The 27939-nt window shown below is 39.6% G+C and overlaps 1 protein-coding gene across 2 annotated transcripts in view; it reads right to left on the bottom strand.

Annotated features, from left to right (window-relative positions):
- ptpn4a (protein tyrosine phosphatase non-receptor type 4a) overlaps positions 1–27939 on the bottom strand; it is a 68322-nt gene that overhangs the window by 28091 nt on the left and 12292 nt on the right. Inside the window, exons 2-7 of one of the 2 annotated variants that reach the window (XM_051404695.1) lie at positions 12546–12700; positions 4361–4498; positions 4036–4078; positions 3181–3259; positions 1830–1874; positions 1100–1152 (exon numbers count right to left, since the gene is read on the bottom strand). In XM_051404695.1, coding sequence (XP_051260655.1) covers positions 1100–1152; positions 1830–1874; positions 3181–3259; positions 4036–4078; positions 4361–4498; positions 12546–12683 — 496 coding nt within the window. In that variant the 5' untranslated portion in view covers positions 12684–12700. The remainder of the gene's footprint in view (positions 1–1099; positions 1153–1829; positions 1875–3180; positions 3260–4035; positions 4079–4360; positions 4499–12545; positions 12701–27939) is intronic. The other variant, XM_051404696.1, reaches the window with a different exon arrangement.

Raw genomic sequence — 27939 nt, 5'->3', positions numbered from 1 at the left:
GCTGCTTCAAGCCGTTTTTCCCAAAGCAAACATTTATCTTCATAATCTGGGCTGGCACTGAGCGAAGTGACAACATGGACCTAGCTACAGAGTGTGTGTCTGTGTGGGTAAAAGCAGTAGTGTCATGATGTTGGTAGTCTAGGCCAAATCTCTTCTCTGACCTATATACTGTAGCAGTGCAAATTCCCTGCAAAATATGCCAGAGAGGTGGAGGACAGAGAGAAGGAGAGAGTAGAGGGGGAAGGGATTTAGTTGTGCGGAAAAAAAAGGGATAAGCAGAGAGGGATGAGAAAGACTAAACAGAGATAAAAACGAAAGAAACAGACAGAAGGATAAACAGGCTTCACGCAAACAATGAGCCGCAATAAAAGAGAAAGAGCGAGTGAGACAGACAGACAGACCAGTGTGTCAAGAGTCATTATTCACATGACAGAGGGGCCCAGTCAGCATTTAACCCAAACGCTAAATCACAACAGTAGATGAGATTAGCGCTGAGGCTGAACGTCCACTGGCACTGACTAGTCTGTAGAGTCTGTAGAGATGTTTTTTAAACTCTGGGTTTTAGAAAAATGTAGGCCATGAGCTGTCTGAACAGCGTTGTAAGCGAGGAACAACAAAACAGGGAAGTACTGAGATCATTTATTGCGTTGCCTGAAGCAAAATTTGGGTTTTTATTATGAAAGTGTTGATACTGTTTGCAACAATATAATCTAGAGCTAGTAAATCTGATTAGACATTGCATCTAAAAAAAATATTTATTTGTCCTATAGTCAATAAATAGAGATGAAATAAAAGATAATACATAGCTGTCATTGTTCTAGCGTATTTCCACTTGGCCGATAATGGGGATTTTTGACTAGTCCCGACTGTAAAAACCAAACCACAGTCACACTGAATATTTATATCACTGCAAATAATATCAAATATCACCGCACAGCTTAATTGAATCATAATGGCTTCAGAGCACCAGCTATGAAAGCACTGGAACAACCACAGTCATTACATTTAACAGTGTGTGTAGCTTAAGGGAGGCCTAATGAATAGCCTTTCCATCATTATGTAGAGTGGATGTATCCAGGGAGCTTTAGGAGCTACTTACATTGAACAGCATAGGATGCCAGCAGTGCGGCTGTGTTGTGTGGACAGGGCAATCTGGAAAGAACCACATACAGATAGAGTTTTGGATCACTTATCATTGATAATAACAGCAATATAGAAATGTAAATAATAATCATCAACATTAATTTCATTTATTTGAAGAAACCAAGAGAGAAGTATAATATTAAGAACTGTAGGAGCCATTTATGTTGTTATATTAAAGAACTACAACACAGAAACTGAGACAGGTGTGTGACTTAAGGAGTAGAAATTGTTTTTCAACCACACGCAAGCAAACCAAGAGTTTTGGCTGTGTTTCCGCTTTAGTTTTTGAACAGACTGAAGTTATTTTGATACTTTTAGATCCATATACGGCAGCTTTGAAGCATCGACTCATTTCTTTATTTTTGTTACAAGCTTAAGGCGCTGCACAGCTGCATGCAATTTACTTATTCATTCACACATTTGACCTGCTGCAACTGAAAGCCAGACTTTCAATCAAGTTACCTCAGCGACTACGTTATAAATACCGTGGGCATTATGGAAGGTATCCATTAGGCTTAACTGCAGGATTGAAATTGCTTACTTTCTTGTATGTGTATGTATATACACTTATATTTCCTATAGTCATACACCTCTTTAGACCCACTAACGCTCTCCTCTACAACCAATTATAATGCAGTGAGAATTATTCTATTTCAGAAGCTCTTTATGCGGCAAGAGATACTCACCTTCCAGTTAATATATCCTGCTTGATCTGGAGGAAATATTGGTACCTGCAGGGGGATAACACACCACATTAGGACAAAAGACCAACGAACCATTACCTCTGTTTAAATTAAATATAATATGATGTAAAGACAAGCAGCCAACAGATGCCTGTCGGTCACGTTATAATGGTGACATTATAGATGGAAGTGCCTGTTATGTAAAATCAATAGACACCCTTTAGCAGAGGCCTCTGTTTCATTACAATAAAGCTCATTTGCCATAACATAAATAATACAGATTTATTTTAGAAATAGATATTCTTCATCATTTCATAACATATATCCTGTATAAACTGAATTTAAAGGAGAATCCCACTACTAGTAACACTGAGCCATTGGACATCCTAGCTCTTGCTATCAGTACTGTTAACCGAATGTCGCTGTGTACTACACCACCAACGTCATAAACATAGTCCAGCAAAGCTATCAGGACTGTGTGTTGGTTGTGACTTGAATTTACAATACACCAGATCAGCATGTAAGACCCAAGCCTCACTATTCACTGTTACAAGCTGTATACAAAGTGTTATTAGGGCTCAGGGAGCGAGGCCATGGCTGAGAGGCTGAAATAAACACCAGGCAGAAAGGCGATATGGCGTTGTGACGCCTCCCCTGCATGTTGTTTATGTAGAGCGCAGTGGTGCAGACCTTATGTTTGCACAACTGTGGGTTGGAGTCCACATTAAGGCCTTGATACCAAACATACTGCTTTCTTATTTTTCTTTAATGAGGTTGCATCAACAAAAAAATGAAGCTCTGGTCCTGGGAATCCATTGGCAATGATTAGATCCCTCTTTTTAGAAGAACTATTTTTATATGATTGTCTAGTTCACTTAAGATCTACAGAAAGGAAATACATTTATTTTTCATACACATACAGTATACAGTATGTCCCTTCTTCCATGATGAGCTCTGGGACATTATGTCTCCTATTTTCAGCTGTGTGTGTGGCACTTAGAAACTAAATTAATCACAATCAACATGTTCAATTAAACTCAACAACTAGTATATTTAGATATATATAGAAACAATTCTTAAAAAAGACTCAATAGTTTTCTTTTTCAGTAACACACATCCAGCAAAGCCATTTCCACTTCAAACCTTCTGCTCACCAAGATCATTGCTCCATATTTCTTAATGAAACAACATAAATACACTAGATCATGTATGATACATAAGTCTAGAGTTGTGGTGGTGATATCCAACACTGACCTATAAATCAAAACCACCAGAGCCACGTTAACATCTTCCATGAAGTATAAATCCAGCCTAACACCTTCCATCACATAACATTGAGCAAAACCCTTCTTACCGCGTGTATTCTTCCTGAAGTTTATTGGGGTCTGTCACAAAGAATTTGACTCTGAAGCTCAAGTTATGGGGAGACCCTCCTGGAAAAATGATGACGGAGAGTTAGAGGGGAAAACACAGATCATGGCAGATCTGATGGAGACAACATGTGCAGCTAGCTACTGTGATTGACTTTGAACGTTAATCTGAGAATGTGGGAAATATTAATTTATATGATGATAATGTATATGCTGAATATACGGGGTTACGCAGAGTGTCTTGTAAAAAGAAAACACCTGAAAAGTTTTAATTTAGGAAATGAGAAGCCAAAAGTTCAGACTGAAAGCTACACTGACTGACACACTGACATCAACCGCTACAGGTTATAAATAAGCGGAATAAATGACTCAACGTGTAAATTAGGCAAACCTTTATACAATTTATACAAGCACACCAGTCTAACTCCATGTGTAAAATACAACATCCTGTGGTTATTCCTCAATGAATCAGTCGCTCAGCATAAAAACAAGAGTTGAAACACAGTTTAATCATTGCTTGAGGATGACTGCATTTCTCACTAGGGCTACGTCTTAATTGTTCTACATGTTACAAATTCTATTACTCATTATCAACAAAAAAAAAAAGCGGGGTTGATATGAAGTTTAATCATAGCTTAAGGCAGATTCAGAATATTAAATCACTCTCAGTGTGGACTGGAGACTTTTGCTTGAGGACTTTTAACTGTCACTGAGGCTGGACCGCAGACTGCTGCTTCAAACAAACAACAATACATTTTGAAATTGAGTGTATTAAATGCTGATTTCTGAAAATGACTTGGACTGGTTAGTAAAGGTGGTACGTTGTGGATTTCACCTACTTTTTAACTGTTTCCTGATGGGCTTGTTGGGATCGAGCCAGCGCTGTAAAATATTGATTGAGAGACACTTAGAGACATCGTCGTGCTTCCAGAGCATGAATACACACGCCCTAAATTATTCACACACACCTGACAGAAATACTCAAACACTGTGCACATGGACAAAAACACACATCAATATACTACGCACACTACACAAACACTCAATGCACATTCTAGATAATTATTTACACACAGTTGTGATGCATCTGATTTTATGTTACTGATCCAAATACAGAGCATCTCTAGAGTAGGCAAACACATGTACACACACACACACACGCACTTTTCTGTAGATCAGAAACATCATACTGACTGCCGTATCTAAGGAGTCATCAGCCAAGTGCAGGCCAAAGTAGTCTCTCTCAGTCAGCTCCAGGTGCTTAAAGACAGCATCCAGCAACACCTGGCCATGATCCGATTTCTACAGAAGGAAGGGAGACAGAAAACGCACAATTAATTTAAATTGGCAACTAAATTTTTTTTTTTTTTTAAAAAGGAAGACAGACAAATGGGATGCATTGCTTTGCACAAAGCTCTCTGAATTGCGTCCTTGCCTCCTTATTGCTCCTGGACTCCTCGTCTAAGGTCACAGGAGAAACAGCGAGGGCACGTGAATGAGAGGGGAACTGATTAAACCATATCCTGTGCCATACTAAAGAGAAGACTGAAGCACTGTGCTGGGACTCGTCACACAAAGAAATCCCTTTTCCCTCCGCAAAATAATTCAAAACACTCACATTGCTGCAGAAACATTTCCCCCAAGTTAAGATTCATGTGTGATTCACCCAAGTTGAGCCTTATCTAATATCTTTTCTAACCACGTGTGGAAGAACATGTATAAGGAATTAAGCTGATGCGTGCCTGTGGGCTACTGTCGTATATTCATCTATTTCGCTACATGGTTTGTTCAGTGACCGTGTAAGGTCATCTGACATCTTTCTAGCAAATGGAGCAGTATAAGTTATATAGTTCTAAGAAAAACATGTTAAACAGTGTCAGCGTAAACATTTAGCACATCTTATAAATATGCTCCTTACACTTGGAGGTGTAGTGGAGTTATGTTTTCTTTTTCTCATTTTATATGGGCAAATCGATTCAATCATTATTTCTGCACTGAGGTTACTAAAAAGGAGTGAATCCTGATATGGTTTGGATTTGCTTAAGAGGACAGAAGCAGGAAACACATACACAGAGGTACAGAGAGAAAAAAGTATGTAGAGAAGTGCTCACAGCCATTAACATATAGATGTAATTACATGTCAGTTTGTTTAAATGTGATCTAATTTCCCACATTCACCTGCAACATTTGGTGACTTGGATTGTTGTTAATTAAACAATATCAATATGTCATTCACATAGAGAAACACTAAAGATACAATGATTTATGGTGTGATGCAATGACAACATAATTGAATGAATGAATACGAAGTTGTATGAAAACCCGCAGCAAGTTTTCCCAACAATTCAAGTTTTTGTTCCCTTGAACTAACTGGAAACAGATCAATGAAAACTGTCATGAGGCAACACTTCTCACAAAAAAAAAAACACACACACAATAAAGCGCCGTGGTAAAGAATAAAAGGAAGAACTGACTAAGTTCAACACTGAAACCACCGTCTGTCTGTGGTCAAGCTTGCATAATGGAAAGAGGAACACTTAGAAAAAGAGGTTGAGAGTTCAGAAAGATAAAAAAAATGTGCTTTAACATGGTTAAGCAACTTCAAATTTACAGGCCCTGCTTTCAGATGTCTACTGCAAAGGCTTTGGAGAGGAAGTGCTCAGTGCTGCTTCATGCTGTATGTTTGCCCATAGTTCCTGTTGGTTATAGTTTTTTTTACTCACAAATTGAGTGAATGTAGCTAAAGCGCTGTTAAAATCAAAAGTATGGGCCTTACAATGCATGCAACCAGTGAACCAGTTTAATCCAGTTATCAGAACCAATCTTCTAGAAGAGGAATTGAAGATGAAAGTGAAACTGAACATATTGTATGTACCACAGTGTGTGTGTGCAAGCGGTTTAACAGTGTAAAGAATGCCTATAATGTACATTTTGAGTGTCTTTTGTTCACTTTAAGAACAAATGGATCATTATTGCACCCAGTAGGTTAAAGGTCATAGTAACTGTAGGACAAGTGGCCAAACAAAAAATGAAACTGAGGTTGTATTAAAAGCAGGAATTTCCCTTATACAGGACGGGGAAACAGGAAGGAGAGAAGAGGATGAGAGTGATGAGTGGCTAAAGTAAGTGAAAAAAGGGTGAGGAATAATTTATTAAACAGATCATTAATATCACATCGTTTCATGAGAGAGTGGGAAGGGCGAGAGGATAAACTGTGGGACAACAAGTGGAGCAGAAATTCACACCTGATCCTGCCGCGACTTAGAGAGAGAGAGAGTGTGAGTGTGTAACTCCATCAGAGCTCCCATGGGAGAACGAACACACACACACACACACACACACACACACACACACACACACACACACACACACACACACACACACACACACACACACACACACACAAACACACACACACACACACACACACTTACTGCTCTCGTCCACCTCTCCCCTTTACCCTGGTGACACACTTTTACAACCCAGCATGTGAGGGGAGGGGGACGAATGGAATGATAGTTGACAGTTGACATGTTGACATGGCAGCCCTGTAGGATCACCGGCAGTCTTTTAGTGCTCTGTGTGTGTGTGTGTGTGTGTGTGTGTGTGTGTGTGTGTGTGTGTGTGTGTGTGTGTGTGTGTGTGTGTGTGTGTGAGCAATATACTGCTGTCAAAGCCTTGGTAAGTGAGTCAACTCTGATGCTCCTTCGTTTCCCTTCTTGCTCACTTCCCTACAACTTCAATATCGAGTTTAAATTAAAAAAAAAGAACAAAAAAACTTTTTAAAAAACACATACATCTCAGTACAAAAAAATCTTATACTGCTGTCTACTCAAGCGTCCGCGAAGGGATTTTACTATATCTGATAAAAATAGACTAACAGCCTCCCTCAGGACAAGTTGGCTGAGTTTGAAAATGTTTCATATTTATACTAAGCTGGTCACAAAAAGTGAATCTATGAAGGAAATGTTTTTCAAAATGGTTCAAACTGAAAATGCTGGTGTTGTCAAGAAGCACAGACCTTCTCGGGAAAGCTCACATTTGAGGCATGAGATCTCTGTCGCCTGACTGTCAAGTGATCCGATTTTAAGAATCTTAACTTGGTGCGCTCGCTTTAAAAATTGCGTAAAACCAACTGAGCTTTTCAGTAGGGATCAGCTGTTCCAAAGCAATCAGAAACTACTTGTGTGTGTACAGAAAATATCAGACTAGCTTTCTACTGACGCTCTGATGGACTAGTTGACTGAATATACATGATAAAACGTCACAAAAACTGATCAACAACTCATCATCAACAACAACAGGGTGCTGGACTAACAAAGTAACTGAAAAGTCTAATGATTTTGCAGACTGGGGTCAGAGAGACAAAATGAGGGAAAAAAAATGAAAAAACATGCAAGCCTCTAATATGATGTTTCCCCAAGTGAGGCTATTCATAGACATGTCTGAGAGGCTGTGTGTGTGGGTGTGTGAGAGTGAGTGAGTGAGTGAGTGAGTGAGTGTGAGTGTGAGTGTGTGTGTGTGTCTCTACTGCTTCCCCTTTGTATGAAGCGGCTTTTCAAGCTGGATGTGGGAGCCCTCTGTGCACTTTTTATACTGTGCTCCCAGGAAACCCATCGCCACTGTGTGTGTGTGTGTGTGTGTGCCTTCTAGCCTCTTCTGGTATTCTAAAAGAAGGAGCACGAGCAAACAGCCATACACTGTTAAAGCTGAGCGGGGGCAACATGAATACAGGCAAACATATTGAAATGCACTTTCATAAGTTTACAGATTATTTCTCTGAACTTTTATACAACATACAGCGGCAGCAAACTCCATACTGTGGGTAACGCGTGGTCTAGAGGTGGGAGAAAGAGTAACAGAGCACATACTAAAGGAGAGACCAACAAAGAAAAAGAGAGAGAAAGAGATGGGGAGAACAACAAATGACTGAGAATAAGTAAGGGGGAGACAGAGAGTCATAGAGACACGAGAGAGAGAGAGAGAGAGAGAGAGAGAGAGAGAGAGAGAGAGAGAAAGGGTGATTGACGATGCGGTTGTGTAAGACAAACGCTCTTTGTGTTGATCTTCATCAGTCGAGCAGCAGCACTGACTGAAATAGTGTCTGTGTGCGTGAGAGAGAAGAGGGAGTCGTGGGTGATAGAGCGCAATCAGGACACAAGAGACTGGCTGAGAGAGAGAGAGAGAGAGAGAGAGAGAGAGAGAGAGAGAGAGAGAGAGAGAGAGAGAGAGAGAGAGAGAGAGAGAGATGCTCTGAAAAGTTTTTCACTCTGAGGGTTTATCTTAAGTGTTACAGGGGAAAAGACCACCAAACATCAAACGCACTGGAAGGAGCAAGGGGAAAATCCCAGTGTTTTTTATGGCAGGTTAATAAAATAAAAAAAACATTTATTCCCCCCCACCCCCCCTTGCTGAATGAGCTGCGTGTACGTGTTTGTGTTAAAGAATGATGGAAATGCAGGAATGCGTCAGGCAGCTTGTCCAGACAGGAAGAAAACTACGTGAAGGAGGAGTCGCCTTCCTCTGTTTCTCCCTCTGTGTCAAAAACAAACCTAAAATTGCGTAGAAAACACCACCATACAAGGACAGCACAGTAAAGTCTAAATATTAACTTGTGTACTACACACACGGACACATTTAAATGTTATATATGAAACGATGTTACAGCTGCGATGGAGCTGAATCTTGAGCTGACAGTCGTAGGATAACAGTTAGTGGACATTTTTCAAGGCTGCAAAAAATAAGTATCTTTCATCTACACTCATGTCCTCGCTAGCTCACTGATATTTGTAACCAAGGACTCGTGCTTGAGCAGTTTAGCAGAAAAGGGTTCAGGGAAAAGACAAGATCCTTTTAGTAGTTGCTCTAGAGCCTTCAATCTTATCAAAAGATTAAATGATTGATGAGTTGTAGAGCTCCACGATTCCATAACAACCCCCGAACGGCTACTAAAATAGAGCTTGCGGTCGTATCGTTCCCTTCAAAAGCCAGTCTTTAGGATTAAGAAGTCAAACATACAGTATATTCCACCCGCACATACCTCCCCATTTCTGGATAGAGAAGGCGTTAAGCAAGCAAAATGCTCCCACAGCCACACCCATCCCACAACACAAACACAAATACGCTGAGACATTCTCTGCACGTTTCACACAAAGTCGAACTATAACACGTAATTAAAATGAAATTATTTTTCACAAAAACAGACTACAGCAGCTGTAGTCTATACATTCGGCTCGCCCGCTCACAGAGATGGCACGTTGGAGCATCTATTATTAGGACTGTACTAAAAAGTAAAAAAAATACCTTTCCAGGGTCTTTACATTGAGAAGAGTTATTCCCTTTCCCTTTAAGATGCCACTGCTTGTTTTGCTTAAGAATAATCAGAGATGGCTGCGTGCACACAGATTAATGTAATGTGACTGAAATATTGTCCCCCAGGAATCACGTGCATATACAACCTGTAAATACATGTCGAAGAAAAGATATATGTAGTGAAAGGTATATGGAGAATGATCTGATATGATGAGAAGAGCACAGATTCCTATTGTATTTCGCTCTCATTCAAGAGTAAATCACAGCCGCTCTGAACGATTATTTATCCTTCGAGCTCTCGCTGCTCTTACTTGCTCATTATTAAGCGCTACTTGATTACCAATAGCTCTTGCTGACAGCTGAATGTTTATGTGGTGTGTAGTGGTTACTATGGTTACCACTTCACCTGAATAAATCCTGCTTCTGACCCTGCTTTTGTGTATGTGGAGAGGTGGGTCAGTAGTGGGCTGGAGCTTTTTTAATGTATTGTCATTTATCAAGCTTTCAAGCTGCCCCAGATTCTGCTTTACACCGCTATCGTTTTAGCCAAAGACATCCCATCTATAAGATCATCAATATCCCCATGTCCCACCCACCCCGTTCCCCACCCCAACCCCCCCAAACACACCACAAGCGCACGGGTTCCCATGACAATAAGTGACTGCTTCTGGATTTTCACTCTCCGCTAGAATCAAGGCCAGTTGGCCAGGGAGAGGATCAATAGAAGTATTGTTGCTCTGAGGATGGCTTGTCTTTCCAGGAAGTTACTGCTGCTGCAGGGGTCTGATCAATGACACTGACAGAGAGACTGACAGAGACCGAGTCATTCATTCAGCAAGAGGCAAGGAGGAGGGGGGGTGGGAGTCTGGGGCAGGAAGCAGAGCGGGCGAGAGGGAGAGAAAAGTGCAAAGAGAAATGTAAAGAAAGAAAATGGAGGAGATTCTATAAAAGAGAAAAATACAAGTACTTTTACTAGTATTTAAATAAACTAAGTTGTCTTTTATTTTGTTTAGAATTCATGACCACATTTCAGGAGACGTTGTTATACCATAAGGAAAACATGGTAACAAAGCATGATGAAAATTTAAATTTAATGGTCTTTTACATTTTGAAACAATGTCTTTCATGTGTACACCTCAAGTCTTCAGCAGAAAGTCAGGAAGTGAAAGACATACCAGCTATAAGCAAACTTGTGAAAAAGAAGAATCTAACATGTTTTTCAATCTCATCATCTGCTTCTTTTTCACAATAAAAGAAAAAAATACTGTTATTATGTCAGCACTCTGAGCGGCAATGTGAATATTTGTGTATTTCTCTAGATATATATGCATGCGTACACATGTACTCGTGCCTCACATGGATGAGCTGCACTCACAGACGCACCTTCACACTTAACCAACAGGATGTGATTTGTCATAGGGGATGTTATTAGAGGAATTGTATCTTTTTTTTTTTTTTTACTCACAAAGGGAATTTCCCTACTCACACTGTCATAACTCAGATCAAACGCATGGCGACAGAGAGAGAGGGAGAGAAAAGGAAATGTGTTATCACATGAAGTGACAGACAACTGTAGTGTCAGGCACAAGCTAACTTGTCAAATACTTTTTTCCTCCTTCCTTTTTTGACTGCGTTTGACTGAATGCTTGTAAAACGGCATAAAGGCCGACTGTATCTGATCAACCACTGAAATCCAACCTCGTGGCCAGTAAGGGCGAATATTGAGTGTGAACAGGTATTTTAACCTTTTAGTTTCATTATTATATTTTTTTCAAATGCAGACATGTAGAGACACACGGAGGCGTTTTCCACCACCAACTCTCGAGTTAATTTGAGGTGGGCTTGAGGGGAAATTTACAGTAATGGGAGAAGTTGAGGGAGGGAGGAAGAGGAGAAGGTCCAATAATGGTGCTCTCATTTCTTCTGTGAGGTTATCCTTGGGTTAATGTTTGATTATATGAGGGCTCACTTGTTTGCTTCTCACTTTATGCCTGAATGAACATCAACATATTGATTCATTTGAATTGAAATGTTTTTTTTAGAAATTGATCACAAAGAATGTAATCGTGGATTTGATTGGTCTTTCATCAACAAGAGGGGGGAAAAAGCAATTAATTAATGAGAATAACATTAAGTTGATTCGTAAGTATTAATTTTTATTCAAGCAAGTTGATATATTCTATTATTATTTCATTCAAAGCCAAACAAATCATCAACATAGGGCAGATATATGTATGTATATGGTTCTAAAAGAGTTCCAAAAATAAAAGAACCATGTTTTGGGCCTAATCACTGTAAAAACAAATATGAATATTGCAACCTGAAAAAAAGTTCCTATTAATGGGGTTTGTCACTCTATTGTCTACCACTATTATTATTACTTATTGTCATTTACTTACTATCTCATGATCTTTGAGGGCTTTGAGGGTGGAAACAGGAAGTGCATCTGTTTACTTTGGTAGTCGGTCACAGTTAGAAGTATGCCGAATTAGCCATTTGCAGTTCCTGTTTGCAATGTACACAAGGATGTAGAGACAACTATCGCTGGACTACATTGATATTTAAAACGTTCAGGCAAGTTCTGGAGTTATAAGGAGCATCTTTATTCTAAGGTTTATTTGTGATGGACATCAGAGGTTATGATTCTCCTGAGAAGTCACACTAAATCTATAAATATGCGTATCATTTCTGTGTGTTTAGATTTGACTGATGTTATAACTCCTGTAACACCTCATGTCTCTCCCACCCGTGCCCCCTCTTTGGCTCTGCCGTGCCCCACTGGGGGAGGTGCGCAACACTGTTTGAAAACCTCTGTTGGTTTGCTTGATAACTAATGTGTAATCTCATGAATGTAGAACACAAAGAGAGACAGCATCACAAGATCACAGTAGACAAAGTTTTACAGGCATCCAAAGCAGCTCAGTATTTATCACTGACAGGTAATTCATTGAATTTTCCCATTTGTGTCTGTCTTCTCTAATTCAGTTCATTAAAATTTAAAGTAAGATACTTAAAGACGAGGAAATGTGGTACTTACGCTGACTTTGAACGCCTGGACAGTGTTGTCCAGCAGCAGTACGTTGCACACAACCTGTGTGTGCTGCCTGTCTCGCTCCAGCTCTGTCGCCCGGACATTGTAGGATCTGCCAGCAGGCAAGCGGAAGCGCGCGCTCATCACGCTCCTACCAGGGTCTGCAACAAGCCAACACACAGCAGAGAGGAGAAAATTAAGAGTGAGAGCAACAAAAGGTGAAACAGCAAACACACAGTTTTAGGATTATCAATGCTTATAATGTACATATACTGTATGTACTGTACAATTTACAGGTGTGTTAAGGTGTAAAGAATACACTAAGCCAACGCACAGTGCGACATGATGCACTTAGTGAAGGCAGCCACACAGTAAGGCAAGCCTGTACAAGCAGGACGAAGCAGCAAAGACCGACTGCTTCATGAGAAAAGAATGTCAATGAGAAGGCAAGGTTCCCTACCAGGGGATGTGGAAACTAAACATCAGCACAGCACTAAAACACTTGCAAGCTTCCACAAAATGCAATAAAATGAGAAAAACAAAAGAGCGTAAAATATTTGCAACCCTCCTGTTGCATTATTTCAAAATGTGACCATGTTTGATCTTCAATAGCACGGAATAATTCAAGTTAAAGGTGAGTAAAACAAATATGCATATAGAGTTCTTTCAGCTATCTGGTTTGATTCGTAGAAGCACAGAACAGGTGCACTCGTGTGACCTTCATCTATTCCCAATTGATCAACTATTTAAATTTTATCATTTCATCATTAACATGTCTGGCAGGGGTGGCTGTAGTGATTGGTTGGTAAATGATGGCAGTGCAAACAGTGGCTGAGGGTGCCCTGTCTGCTCATCAGTGGGAATAAATAACAATAATTCAATCTGAAGCTGCTCCATTTAGAGCAAACCAAAGCCTGTTATTACCGAAGCCACGTCTGACTGCTTTCCTTGTCTTCGTAAATTGGTCAAACTGGTCCCATGTGGCTCGAATCCAAGTTTACACAGATTAAATCAAATGGGCTTTTATACTTTGCAGTATATGTTCAATCTGAAGCATGACAATGAAGAATTATCTCTTTTTTATAGAAGAAATTATAAACTTTATTTACCGTTTCCCAGTCCTGGCCCATCACACATACACTGGTATTGGCATATACTGTGTATTAACATTCAATAGTGTATTTCTTTACATTTCTTTACGCTTATTTTTATAATTTATGTTGTGTATACATTTTTATTATAATATGCATTTTCACTAACCTAACCGCGATTCAGAGTGGCAGGAAGTTACTGCTCCTGGCAAACAAAAAGTCTGGCACATAACCCACCGTAACACCACATTGTGTTGTTTTTACATGTTTTTTGTACAAGCTAAACAAACAATATTCTTTCTTATCAGCTTACAATTAATATTAGCATACCATGTTGTCAGGATTATAGGTAAAACCTAAAAAGTATTGTTTAGCATAAGAAGCTGGCCACTTGCTCTCAATGAAAAAAAGCTGAGAAGCAAATTCTTTGTGACAAATAGCTCCATCAGAGACATCATGTACACTGAGAGTTTCACATGCCAGCTCTTTCTGTTTTTGTGTAGTTGCAGCAGTGTTTTCATTTTTTAGACTTTGTTGGGGAACATATGCCATTGCAGTGGGATTTGTGCCCTCCCTGTTTACCTCCTGCTTTTTTTATTCTTTGGTGATCTATCTTGACAGGAGACATAATAACCCCACATGGGTCATGGTCCCGTCATCCGGAGCTGCTGTATTTTTAACGATGGCTCTGTGTGAGCGTATCTGTGTGTATACAGAGCATATATGGAGGGCTCTCTGCGTGCCTGAGCTGCTTGTCACTACACATCAGCACAAACCTCCCATGACCACTGGCAGATGGTGTGCACACTGTGTATGTACCCGCACATATATACATAGCTATGTGTGAGGCCTCTGCTAACAGCGGCAACAGCCCGCCTTCTCACCTCCAGACACTGAAGCTGCACAGTAGATTATTTCTTGTATGTGTTTGTGTGATTCGTTATTCTCACTCAACAAAATATGAAGGAGGAAACTTCCAGAAAGCACAGTAACCGTCTTAAATTAGGAGGACTTTCTGAAGCAGTCATGAGGAACACATGGGACATGCATGATGGATAATTGTGTATTTCATTTAAACATCTCTATACGTTTAATATTTTTTAAGTACTGGGATGAATGATGACATTTGACTAATCTGTGAAAACCAATACTTTCTAGTCATTTCTCAACATTTTTCATGTTTTACATAACATCTTTTTAAAAGGAGCGCCAGTTTTACACGTCCATGTTTTATAACTGCACTTCTTATCATGAGAAAATGGTGCTACATCTGTGGCTTTAGAGCAGTTTGGAAAAAATAAAACGTCACCAGGGTTCTCTCAGGTTGGGGGTTAAATTTTTACTGGAAGGTTTGTAGTGTTTTTCACCTGAAATTAATAACCGCCCCCACTAATGTCAGAAGCAGCTCCTACTGTTGTGAAATACTGCATTAGCCTACACAGGAAAAGAGCAGAGGCGCGACATCACGCTGCATATGTAATGTCTGAGTCAATTATTTATGTCATCATTTAGTAACTATGCTGATTACAACATGAGATCCATTACTATCTGTCTGATTCAGCTCAGCAGGTGCTTACCACCTACACTAACAACTGACTGGGAGAAACCCTGGCATGTGTAACAAACTAGGAGCACAGAGTTTGAAAGATGTGGGCCTTTATCATGAAGGGAGGAGATGCCCCTGAAATGCATTACAGGAAGTGTATACTGACAGCTAGCAGGTAATATCCAACCAGACGTGGCAATGGTCAACCTGGTGAGATCAATATATCCTGACTGCACACTAATGTCAGCCGCAACACTGTCAGCTTGGGAAACGGAGCGAATGGACCAGCGACATGAGCAGAGAGGAACGCAGAGATGAATCCATGCAGGGAAGGAAGGAAGGAAGGAAGGAAGGAAGGAAGGAAGGAAGGAAGGAAGGAAGGAAGTGGAAGAGCAACGGGATACACAGATGATGAGGTCTGACACGCAAACTCTCTCCACAGGCTGGCTCGTCCTCCACGCTCTCTTCCTGTCCTAATATTTTTCTACCATCCAACTGAAGACAATTTAAAGAGCACGGACCGCAGTACTGACTCATCTCTGTAGTGTGCAATCATTTAATCCCGCCCCCCCTAAAATAACACTGCTGTCATGTACATAAAAATCACTACATAAAAAAGAAATCCTGGGTTGAAGCATCTTTGGAAAGCACTAATGGTCAGCCCCCAAATATTGTCACAATGTTGTTCTTGAGTTATTCCATCATATGGCTGCAAGATATGTTAAAAAAAATCTAAAAATATATATATTCTGAATACTGAGATTGCATTAAGATTCACGATTAGTGGGAATGATAATTTTTGCATCAACATTCTTATTTCTACTGAAAAAACTATTAAAATCATGATGATGTGACATTTGTTGACGTCTGTAGTACCACACAAACATCTGGAGAATAAGATTTGTAAACCAGGGTCTCTATGCAGCACTACAGTACTTCAGTGCAATGCTGTTTTTGTCACATTTAACCTTTATCAAACAAATTGCAGCTTCTGAGATTTGGACTAATTGTGCAGCCACGCGTACGCACACGCACACACGCACACACACACACACACACACACACACACACACACACACACACACACACACACACACACACACACACACACACACACACACACAATATTGATATTGTGAAAATAGCCCAGGCTTGTTCTTATATGGGGTTACAACAAACTCCTAGTTTGGTCTTCACGTCTACGAACTAAAACTGTGAGCAGCAACTTGTGTTGTTCAACAGTCTGTCTGCTCTGGTGAAAGGTATTTACTCTGCCCTTCTACATACCAATGCCATTTGTTTTCTCATTTATACTCTGTTTTGTTCATCTTTAATTTAACATCTGTTTTGCCATAACTTGTTTTACTTTTTTTTATTATTTTCGGTTCTGCCCGGCTCTACTGTATCGTTAACTATCCTACTGGACTTTTTTCTATTCTACTCAATTCTATTCTCAATATTCTATCATTTTCTGCTCTGTTGTGTTTTCAGTTTTGCTCTGCTGAGCTGGACAGGGCAGCCACACTCCCCTGAGAGAAGCCTCCGGATCTCCGGAAGCACGCTAACATTATTGCTTCCTGCAGTCAGCAGAGCTTACAAACAGGCAGGAGTGTGTATGTGTGTCTTGACCCTAAAGCTTCCCTCAGTGGTGGGCTCCTCTGACTGCCTCAGCTTATTGCAAACACAGACGATCCCGGAGCCTTCCTGTCTATACACAGGAATACACGCCCTTCATATAAACACACATTTGAATGCACTCCACTGCAACACATTAACACACAAAGGAGAGAAACACACATTATTTAACATCAAGAATGGGTTGGTGTATTAGCTCAAGTGAACTGGGACACACAAAAATGACAAAAAAATGTGCATAACATTACCTACTGAACTATGATTCTCCCCTCTATTTCTTATTTATACCAACAGAACTAAAGTCTTCAAAAGGAAAAAACGTTACAGAAGAGTCAGCGTCCTTTCCCAGTGCGAATATGAGCCGACTACTGAACTTCTTTTGCCCCTAACATTTCTATTTATACCCCCAATTTCTTCAAAAGAAACTCAAAAGACGTGCTGCGTATGGGTTTTCTGTCCCCTTTGTGTTGGTTCAGAACAACTGAAATAAGAGGCTGGCAGTTAGGAATCCCAAAGGAATTGTACATTGCACAGTGTTTCATAATGCGTAAACTAGGCCACAGACAAACAGGTGGTCAATTACAGATGTGTGCCAGTGTGTATGTGTATGTATGTGTATGTGTGTACACAACTTCAACTGACGACTGCTGTGAGTTTTCATAATAGATGATAGAAAGAAAAAACGCATTATAGCCCTGATATGTTGTGAAATAAGACCACAGAAATGAAACATGCACTGTACACAGAGTGGAGGTCTGTATTGGCATGACACAGGCTCAAACCTCACCTGACCAGATGTTATATTTGACTTGTTCTGTCTTCAAAAACAAAGAGGTATGCTTGGTATTAAGTTAGCGAGGCCAAGATCTGCACTCAAAAAAAAATGACTTCCTGTTTCAGGTCTTCTTTTTTTTTTTCCATTTCACCCCCACAGATCACACATCCTTCTACCTGTCCCACTTTAGACCCCTACACCCAAACAATCGCCCAGTTTTCATCATCCCTCCCAATGTTTTTAGTGTTGCACACTTTTTTCCCCACCACCTACCCTCCTCCTCCTCCTCCCACCCTCCCACATGACCCGACCACCCCCATGATCCCTTTAATTCTACTTATTTTATGTAGGGCAACAACAGCAGCAGAAAGAGTACTGCTTCATGTCTGTGTGTGTAATTGACAGATTCAAACAAAGCACTGAAAATGTGTCTGCGTGGGGGAGGTGGGGAGGGGGCCAGGGAAGTTGCAGCTTAAGGAATGTGGGCAGCGTATGACCCCTGACCTCCTTTAGGGATAGCCATATGTGGCCTGGGCTGATGGTAAAGCCATACAGTGCCGCTTGTAATCTGATTGCTAAAGTCTCTTTGAAGAGAAGAGAAGAGAAACATCATGAGCCAAACAGTATAATAAAGATTTTCTGCTAAGAAGGTCATCATTATAGCTGCAGTTTTCTTCCACATCACAAAAACATGTAACTATTCATAAATGTTTTGTTGCTTTCACTCTGAATTGTTGTCGTCTTAGTCTAATAATGCCAAACCAGAGACCCAAAAAAAAAAAAAAACACCACCAGCAGTCAGACGCAGTAAAGAAATGTAGTGGGTGAGTATTTTGTGGCATGGCAACCTTTTGTTCTCACACTTCTACCACTGTGAAAATGAAACTACAGAATGTACACCCAAATGAAAGATAAGTGTAAATGTGCTGGTATGCACAATATAGGCGTCATTTTGAGCAGGTATGCAAAAACATGACGTGGTTCAAGTTTCAAGTTTACTGCTCATTCAATTTTTAAAAAGAAATAGTTTAAATAAGTGACTTGCATTGATTATTATGAGAGGACAATGTCTACTCCGGTTGGTCAGTTGGGTCTCAGATTCATTGCAACTCAGTTACACAGAGTTGCACACGACTGTGAACTCCACTGAACCCTCATGGAATAAGCCTCTTCAAGTGCATGAATGAAAAGCCTGAGTCAGCCTGCCTTCACTGATTAGAAAAATCAGACAGCACAATCCAGCACTCAGTTTATTTCAGTGTGCTACAACAGTGAATAGGAATACTCTTTTAACATTCATTGTATTTTTATTCAGAGTTGTAAAAGAAGTTTGTCGGTCTTGTTGCAAGCCACAGCCGATACTAGATGTTACTAATAAGCCGTATTTTACCAAGAGCTGCTTTAAAGTACAACTGAAATTAAATTGCATGTTTTCTTTCACCCTACAGAATTCAGATCTGCTTTGTAAATGGAGTCATGTCCTCTTGAGAAAAGAAAATCAGCACCCAAAGGGACAAAAAGTTGTTTCATGACTGTGTTCCCAGTCTGTTTATATCCCTATCAACTGAATATAGCCATTTTCAATAAGGCAGTAAATCTCTAACCGTTCTATCATTAGATGATGCTGAATTACAACCTAACATATAATACACAAAGAGAGCAACAGACTTTAAACAACAACAACCAACATTAGCTTTCTAGCCAATGTCTCCTTATCTACCACCACCGACACGTCTTGTATGGACACTGAAAGTCACTTTATTAATTAAATTAAACTTACAGAGAATCCATTTTGGTGATTAAAATGTACAAAACAAAACGGTGTCTGTTTGAAAAGGACGAAAAGTCAACATTTAAGATGTTATGCTCCATATCTACATTTGTTTTGTTTTGCAACAAACATGCAATATGAGGGGGAAAAAAGTTGTCCACTTTCTGTAGCTTCTGATCGTCTGTATAACTATTAATAGCTATTCCAATGCAACTTCATACATTTATTTTTTATCTTATTCTAAACAACTGCTGTTGAATTGTGTTCTTAGTCCTGGTATTATTCACCCTGGCATTTTTCTGCAAAAGGCATAAAAATAAGGAAAGGTCTGTCATTATTTGCATTTTTCTGGACAGTGAACAGTTTGTACAAGACCTTAATGGAAGATATACTATAATAAATTTAATCAGGGTGTTTTTACACTAAAACTGGCATCCAATCACTTACTTTATCTTAAAAACTGAAATGAAATCATCAACCTGTGTGACTGTTAAAAGCTTTAGATTGTCATTTTCATTAGATATTAAGAGCTGTGGTTTGGAAAAGAACCTCTTACTTCACTTATAACAGGGTTGAGCCACAAGGTTTCCTGTGGTTTTTACAGATGCCCAATGGCACTGCAAGTGAACATTATCCAAATGAACACCACAATGGTCAAACTAGGTGAGTCAATCAGTTAGCAAAAACATTTGGAGGATTTAGAGGTAGGTTTAAAATCGATTCTTCCTTCTTAGTATATGTTATTTAGGTGTTTATCAAACTTTTTCTATCATGTCACAAATGAAAAAAGTTCAGGGTGTTTTCTCCTCCTGATATATTTGGATAAATATACAACTAAAGGAGAATTTCATTGATGCATAATGAATGGCATGTTTCTTTTCACCCATGTTATTAATGTTATTATCAGAGCACTCTTGTTTCTTTATATCAGACATTTAACGTGTCAGAGTAGAAAAAACAGCACAGGTGGAACTAATAACATTAACAAAAGGCCAATTATTGTGATGCAATGCAGGGATTAATTGCTTATTAGTTAGACCGGTGTTTGACAAGGCAAAATGTCTGCTGTGAAAAAGGGCCACACAAACCCAAGATGTATAAAAATAGCGGACTAAACAGTACGGTTAAAATCCTTCCAATCCTACCAATACAACCTTATTTTCAAAACAGGTACCAGATCTAATTTAGACTGGACCACAGCATGAGAGAAGGCCTACTAGTCTTTCCTTGAAACACATTTGTTTCTCCTCTGGTTTTCCCTCTCCTTCTGTCTTTAACTGTCAGTATGGCCTGTGAGTCCATTATGCAGATTATAGTCATCAGTGCCAGGGAGCAGCCATTTACTTCCACACACACACACACACACACACACACACACACACACACACACACACACACACACACACACACACACACACACACACACACACACACACACACACACACACACACACACACACACACACACACACACACACACACACACACACACACACACACACACACACACACACACACACACAGAGCCATTCATAAAACCTAACACCTGTCACAGAGATTCCTACTGAATTAAAAAGACGCAGATAATGGAGACTGACAGGCATTTTCAGCAGTGGCTCTTTTCAGATCATTCTGGACAATGTCGCCGCCGCGCTCATCTCTTCTAGATGTATCTCACAGTTCATCGCACAAAGTCAAACAAAGTAGATAAAGAGTATCACGAATAATTCTGCATCTCAACCTATCTGAATCTTCACATACTTGTAGTGCGATTGTCTTGTAATACATACATATCTTTAGATTCCTACTGACAATCAAAATATTCTTATAATATCAGCTAATCCACATCCGTCTCTACTAGCCCTTATTCAATTTCCTTCTACTCTCCACGCCAATCTAAGCTTCCCTACATCGTGCACCTTTTCCGTCTTTACACCTGCTTGTTACCCCCCCATCATTCATCCTTCCCTCCTATTCTTTCTCTCTTGACCTTCCTAACCTGCATTTCCTGTAGCTGAGGAGTGAAATGAAAACATTCTTTCTATAGTGTCTTTCCACAGTTATATAAGAGCAGAATGTTCTTGAATTATTATTTTTCTCCATCTTACAAGAAAAGAAAGTTGCAAAACAGCAGTTGCTATGTGTTTGTACGGCAGAAATGTACAAAAATAAAACAAATTACAACAATTTACATACTTACCAATGCACAGAAAGCAGTTACAAATGGATACAGGTGGACATGTTGGGGGAGAGACAACTACACTCCCCCCTCTTTACTACTTTTCTACTGTTGAAACACCCTCTGGCTAGAAGCACATTCCTCTAATCATTGTTACTTCCACAGACATACTGGTCTTGAAAACGTAAGCCCCTGCATCTAGAATGGCTCAAGCTGATAGAACTACTAAATAGTTTGTATAGATTTTTATGTTTAAATGACAGAAGCTGCAGTATTGACAACATTCAGCTCACACTAAAATAATGTTAAAGACTATGCAAACTTCAAATAATTCTTTGAAATTGTACGAAATTGAGAAAAAAAACAGCAAACCTGTTGTGTGCTTATAAATATATGATATTTCCATTGATGGCCCGCGGTTCAATTTCAATATTCACCAATAATCTGACAAAGAAACCAAACAATGGAAACTTTAATGTAAACACTTCCGCCTGACATCACCATTATGATCATAACTGCTGTAAGTAAACCACAGCTAACACATAGCTAGGTTTTTCCTAAGGGCATAGGTTGACTTCACTTGATGTTTTTAATTTACATATAGCACAAATGTCATCGTTGTGGCTGGCTAGCAGTGGCGCACAAAAAACCCACATTTTTAGGTTTCCTGCTTTCAGCTAAGACTGCAAGTAACAGCTTCCCTGGTCCTCTGTAAAATCATTAACACAAAACATAAATTAAACAAAAAATATATATCAAACTGATGGGTTTTTTTTTTTTTTTTTTCTGGGGGGATTTTTTGTCTTGGGGTCCGGAAACATCCAACTATTACATTTAAAATTATTCATTCACAGTCTTCAAGTTGTACTGTGCAATAAGAGTCCTAAGAAAACTTCAACCAACCTAAACATTATACAAACAGCATACAGCTGGTTCAATCATTGATTTCATTCACAGCACACAGACTGCTGCTTTTGCATTTATCTGAATTATCTCTCAAAGCTTTATTCTACCAAACAGGTACCTACGAACACTTCCCGCAGAGAGCAGTGTGACAACTATCATACAGACATTATACTTTAGATTTATTTGCTACGGTGCTTTTAAACTACTTTAATTCATTTAAGTTGCAAATAGCTGGTAAAGTATAAGTCAAATTCCCCACCAACTAAAGGATTAGTTGGTGGGGAATAAAATTATATCTAAGCTTGTGAGAGTGGATTTTTAAAAACATAGCAGTCATTATCTGCCACCACTGCAGTGAAGTTGTAAAAAAATTGAAGTAATTTCAAATGACAAAGCTAAACTGAACACACAGATTGGGAACATGAGAGGGGTGGGACACTGTTACCTCAATTACATAACAAGAGGCCCTCTTCTCGACAGTAATGTGGACACACACACACACAGCTACACACACACATACCAATGCACACACAGGAAAACAGAAAGCAGAGAAACAGAGATGCAGGTTTGATTAAAGCAGCACATTCCCCCGATTTTTCCTTTCCTGCTGACGCTGGCACCTTTGAATGTTACCAGGGGTCGTGTTCTGAGCACGCTGCACATTTCCACCCGCATCCACCTCAACCTTGCACATTCCTGCCCCACCAGCAGGGAGGCCAGGTGTTCTGCACCAAGCACCACCCCCACCCCCTGCTGCTAGGCAGTTCTGCTGCTAGGCTAGATTAGTGGCATAAAAACTCAGCTACATGGCTGAGGACTACAGCCACATTCACACCAGATATAATAGTGTGCGTACATTTAACTACACATATTGAGACTTGGGAATTCAAACTAAAATTGAACCTGGGGTCCCATGGTTTTGGTTTGAACTTGAATCTTTTCATTCAGAATCAAAATTGCAATTTTCTAATTTTTGTCTTTTAGAATTTGGTGAGAATATATTTTTTTATAATGTATGTCAAACCAAGCAATAACTTGAATGCAACAATACATCACAAATTTAACACTGAAAACAAAATACATAACAAAGTTTCATTGGTTTGAAATAAAATTACAGAATATAAAAAAGATTTGTTTTTATCAAAAAAAAATAGCACCAAGAGAGACATAAAGTCTGTCAATCAAATATTATTGAATTACGTGAACTGTCGCCATTATTTGTAGTAACATGTTCGGGTCATGTATTTAGACCCTAGGACCATTTCTGGAAATGTATAAAAACTAGTTGGGGTGCTTAATCAGTGAGTCGGCCTACCAAACTTCATCTTTCCCCACTCAGAATAACTAAGCTGTGATTCATTAAGTGACAAATCTGCCCATCGGTTTGTGTGTTCTGCGGCACCAGCTGACCTCTGCATGGGTAAATGGCTGGCCAATGTTGGGCAGTGGCCACCAGGTACCGATGAACCACTAAAACCACGCAACAAAACACATGCGCCCAGCTGTATCGTGTAACTTAAGGATTTTCACATGACAAGACTTGCTGCTTTCAGGCAGCGAGTGTCACTAAACATGCTCTGTAGTCAAAACTAGGTCAAAGTTTGGGTCTGAGCATCAAGGCGCTATGATTTTCTTGAGCAGTTGCTGAGCCGGGGCATCAACACTCAAGACATTAAAAAATAAGAATGGACTTACACAGCGTTAAGCACTTTGATGCGGATCATGTGAAAGAAGCTCTAGCTTTTGCTTGAATGCACCAGGGCACTCACACAGGACTTACAGTGAAAGAACCCAACCGCTATGAAGTATGAAACTATTCTAACACACTACTCTGCCTTGTAATTTAGTGGTGCGTGCAAGGAGTGTAAGGTAACTTCACAGATTGTTGGGGTCAAGAAAAGACTAAATTACTCAGATTTTCTGTAGAAAAAGGCTGATAACTGCTGCTGTAGCAAAGAGTATAGACTGAGACCAGAATAAATGTAAAGGATATTTCAGTTACAATACCAATTTTGCTTAAATATTAAAAAAGATTGTCACTATTAACAATATTCATGTTTGGAATAAGAACTGAGCCTGCTGTGTTTTTACTGGCAACAGTCACAAGTCAGATGATCCAAGCTACATTGTAAATAGACAGCAGCGATCAGCAGAGGTCATGCCTTTATAGCCCCTTTAAATCACCTCCAACAGAGCAAATATTTAGGAGACGCCCTATATTCAGATGCTAGTTCTGGAGCAACGTGTGGAGAGGAGCAACAAACGCTGGTGACTGGGGTCCTGCTGCAGCAGCCTGATACATAAAAAAAGTACAGCTGAACACCACTTCCTGACCTGAGGTTTATTGGTGTCTGACGTGACCTAATCTGGTCAAACTAAAGGCCAGCCACTCAAGAGTTACAGGGTTGAAACTTCATGCATCCACAAGAAAAGGCATATATTAAGAGATCCATCTCAGGATTTTATGCGGCGATATTGGATCATTCAAATGCAGATTGATTTGAATCGGAAAATCTATTTTTTTTAAACCCAGCCCCAATATTAAGACGTGATTTTTGGTAACAAAATCTGTCAGTCTCTCAGAAAAAGAGGATAGCATATAATAATGTCACGATGACTACATCATTTACTTAATCTCCTGCACCCTCAGAATGACCCTGTATTCCTATTCTTAGAAGCTATAGCTGTTCAGGCCATGACACTCACTAAACCAATCAAAACTCATCTCATCAAATTTCAGCCCATCTCGTTCATTACCGGTCTCCACTCACACCACTCAAGCTTCTTCTTTTTTTTCTAAGTAGTTCTGGATATTCTATTCTTGCTCTTTGCTGAGAAAAAGAATTAGACTGGAGTTTGGCATTTAAAGTGGCAGATAGGCAGCAGACAGTTGAGGAAAGAATACTAGGAAAAGGCTTTTATCATCAGCCTAATCCTTTAGAGGCAATACAACCGTCACTTTCCTGGAAACTCTGCACGTCCTGCTGCTGATCAAGGTTTAACTAAAATGCAGCCATATTATCAATGCCATACCGTCTTCCAAAAAGGTCACTCGCTCAGACCCTGAAAGAAAATACAAAAAAAAGCCTAATCTACAGGCCTATTTATATTATAGACATTGAACAACCTTGAAATGGAAGAGGTAGAAGGCCACAACACAAAAGAAAGGAAAAATATATAAAGTTAAAAGCTTTAATTTCCTTTCTGGATGCATCTAGAAGGTTCCTTACCTTGGGCTAGAAATGTACAGTGGCTGTGTGAATGTAACACACACAAGCTAAACCCACAATATCTGCCAACCCTGTGTGGACAAATAGCTTCTACTTTCAGCCGAAAAGACAAACACATACACACAAACCACAGTACAAAGCCCCAGACACACACAGAAGCCCCTTTGCCCCACATGGTCACACATACAAACTCATGCACAACATCTGCTGCTTTAAAATAATGTGAAAATGAATTGTATACATGCATTCAGCATAAATGTTCACTTCCGAGAGAAACCGTTTTTTGCTTTCAGTATGTTTTTTGTACAGACCTGTACCGTCCGTGGTCAGAGTGTGTGTGTGTGTGTGTGTGTGTGTGTGTGTGTGTCCAAGGATGGGACATACTGTGGGCTTATACTGTCTGCTGGGTTTTGCTGATGAAAGGGTTTCTGCTTGATGCATAATTTAGGAAACCTGAAGCCCTGTGTTTGTTTTACACTGTGCCGCGCCTCTCTCTCTCTCTCTCGCCCGCTATCGTATTTTGTGATGATGGTCTGCTTGGGACTTTTTTCAGAAAACCCAGTTTAATGTACGGTTGCTGCTGCTCTGTCTGTCTGCAGTCTCTCTTACACACACGTGCAAAATTGACCACGTTGCTTTCTATGTCACATTTATTGTCAGACAGCAGCATGGTTTTGACCAATCCTCTGAGGTGGGGGGAACAATGCCCAAGAATAAAAAAATAAAAAATTTAAATAAAATTAAAAGGGAAAATTGAAAAAAAATAAAAAAAAAACTAAAAAAAACGAGGGCCCCCCAAAAAAAAAAGGGGGTAAGGGGGGGGGGAAGGTATTAAAAAGGGGGGTTATTTAATAAAACCCTTTTTTAAATTTTTAATACTATTATTAAAAAAAAGAGGGGGGGGGGGGGGGGGGTAGGAATATTTATTATCTATTGTTTGAAGGAGGGAGGGAGGAAGAAGAAAGGAGGGGGGGGGGGGGGAAATATTGTTGGTAAAAAAGAAAGGGAAAAAAAAAAGGAAAACCCCCCCCAAAAAAAAAACACTACACGCTATAGAAAATAAGGTTTCCTGCTGGTGAAAAATACTGAGACAGCAATTAGCCGCTTTTGTGCATGTGTGAAAGGTATGAAGGCAGAAATGTGGGTCTGGATTAATCCCTTTCAAAACACCAAGGTGCGTGCTCATGTGGACAGCTGATGCAAAGCTCCCACCATCAGGCTTTTTTAAAATTAAGTTTTATTTCTGCTCGCATCACTCAACACGGTGCACTGTCAAAAGTGCCCTGACACAGTGGCGACTGCCTTTTTCTCATACATCTCGTGGAGCTTCGATACAGAATACAGTCTGAAAAAAAACTACCAAACTGACCTGCGCCCGACTGTGCGGCATGTCTCATGATAATGATGATGAGGTTAAATACTGCTGTCGGTACAGAAGATAGTGGTTAAATTATTAATATTAACAATGCCTTTGTTGTTTTACGTGTTCAAAGCATGCTTGAACATCAACACTCTACCATTTTTGCCGGCATATTATAAGTCGAGGCAATGCAGACGAGTATTTGAATACAAATATATTACCAAACATTAAAAAGCTGAAAAGCTGTTGGAATTTGGAAAGTTTTAACCATTTATAATAGGTCGATTCCATGTATTGTATAGCACTGAGCATGTAAAATTGTCTTGATAATGTTCATACATTACATGCTCTTTGTAGCTTTATAAGATTACATATGTAGGCCAGTACAGGTAGTGAATTTGTGGTAGTTTTACTAAGCAGATGGCATTTCTTCCACAATACTGACCTGATATACAGCAACCATGGGTTAAACAGTGCTTGATTTAGCCCGTTCTGCATTAATCTGATTTTACAAAAGAAGATTAGTGCAACCCCAGACATAAATGAGGGCTTAAATGAACCAATGAAACAGATTCAACTTCAGAATAATGCTGCTATATAGTAGTATGTAGTATAGACTAATGCGTATAGAGTAGAAATGTAAAGAAAATGGGCAACAGCATTAAAAGCACAAGGAACAAACACAGATGCACGTTAACTTCATATAATTTTTGATATTTTAACATTTATTTGAGCAATTTGTTTATATGCATGTCTACTAGCTACTGTTTCCCCTTTTACTCCTCTCTAGTTCCACTTAACACGTCACATTTTTCATGCCATCCTAGGGTTGTGACCATACTTGACCCAGATGTTTTTTAGGTCTTGATAATCTGACCACTTTAGATACTTTACCCAGACGAACACC

This window comes from Dicentrarchus labrax, unplaced genomic scaffold (assembly GCF_905237075.1).
Source record: "Dicentrarchus labrax unplaced genomic scaffold, dlabrax2021, whole genome shotgun sequence".
Taxonomy (NCBI): Eukaryota; Metazoa; Chordata; class Actinopteri; family Moronidae; genus Dicentrarchus; species Dicentrarchus labrax.
The sequence above is the reverse complement of the archived record's forward strand: the minus strand, read 5'-3'. Positions and strand labels throughout refer to the sequence as shown.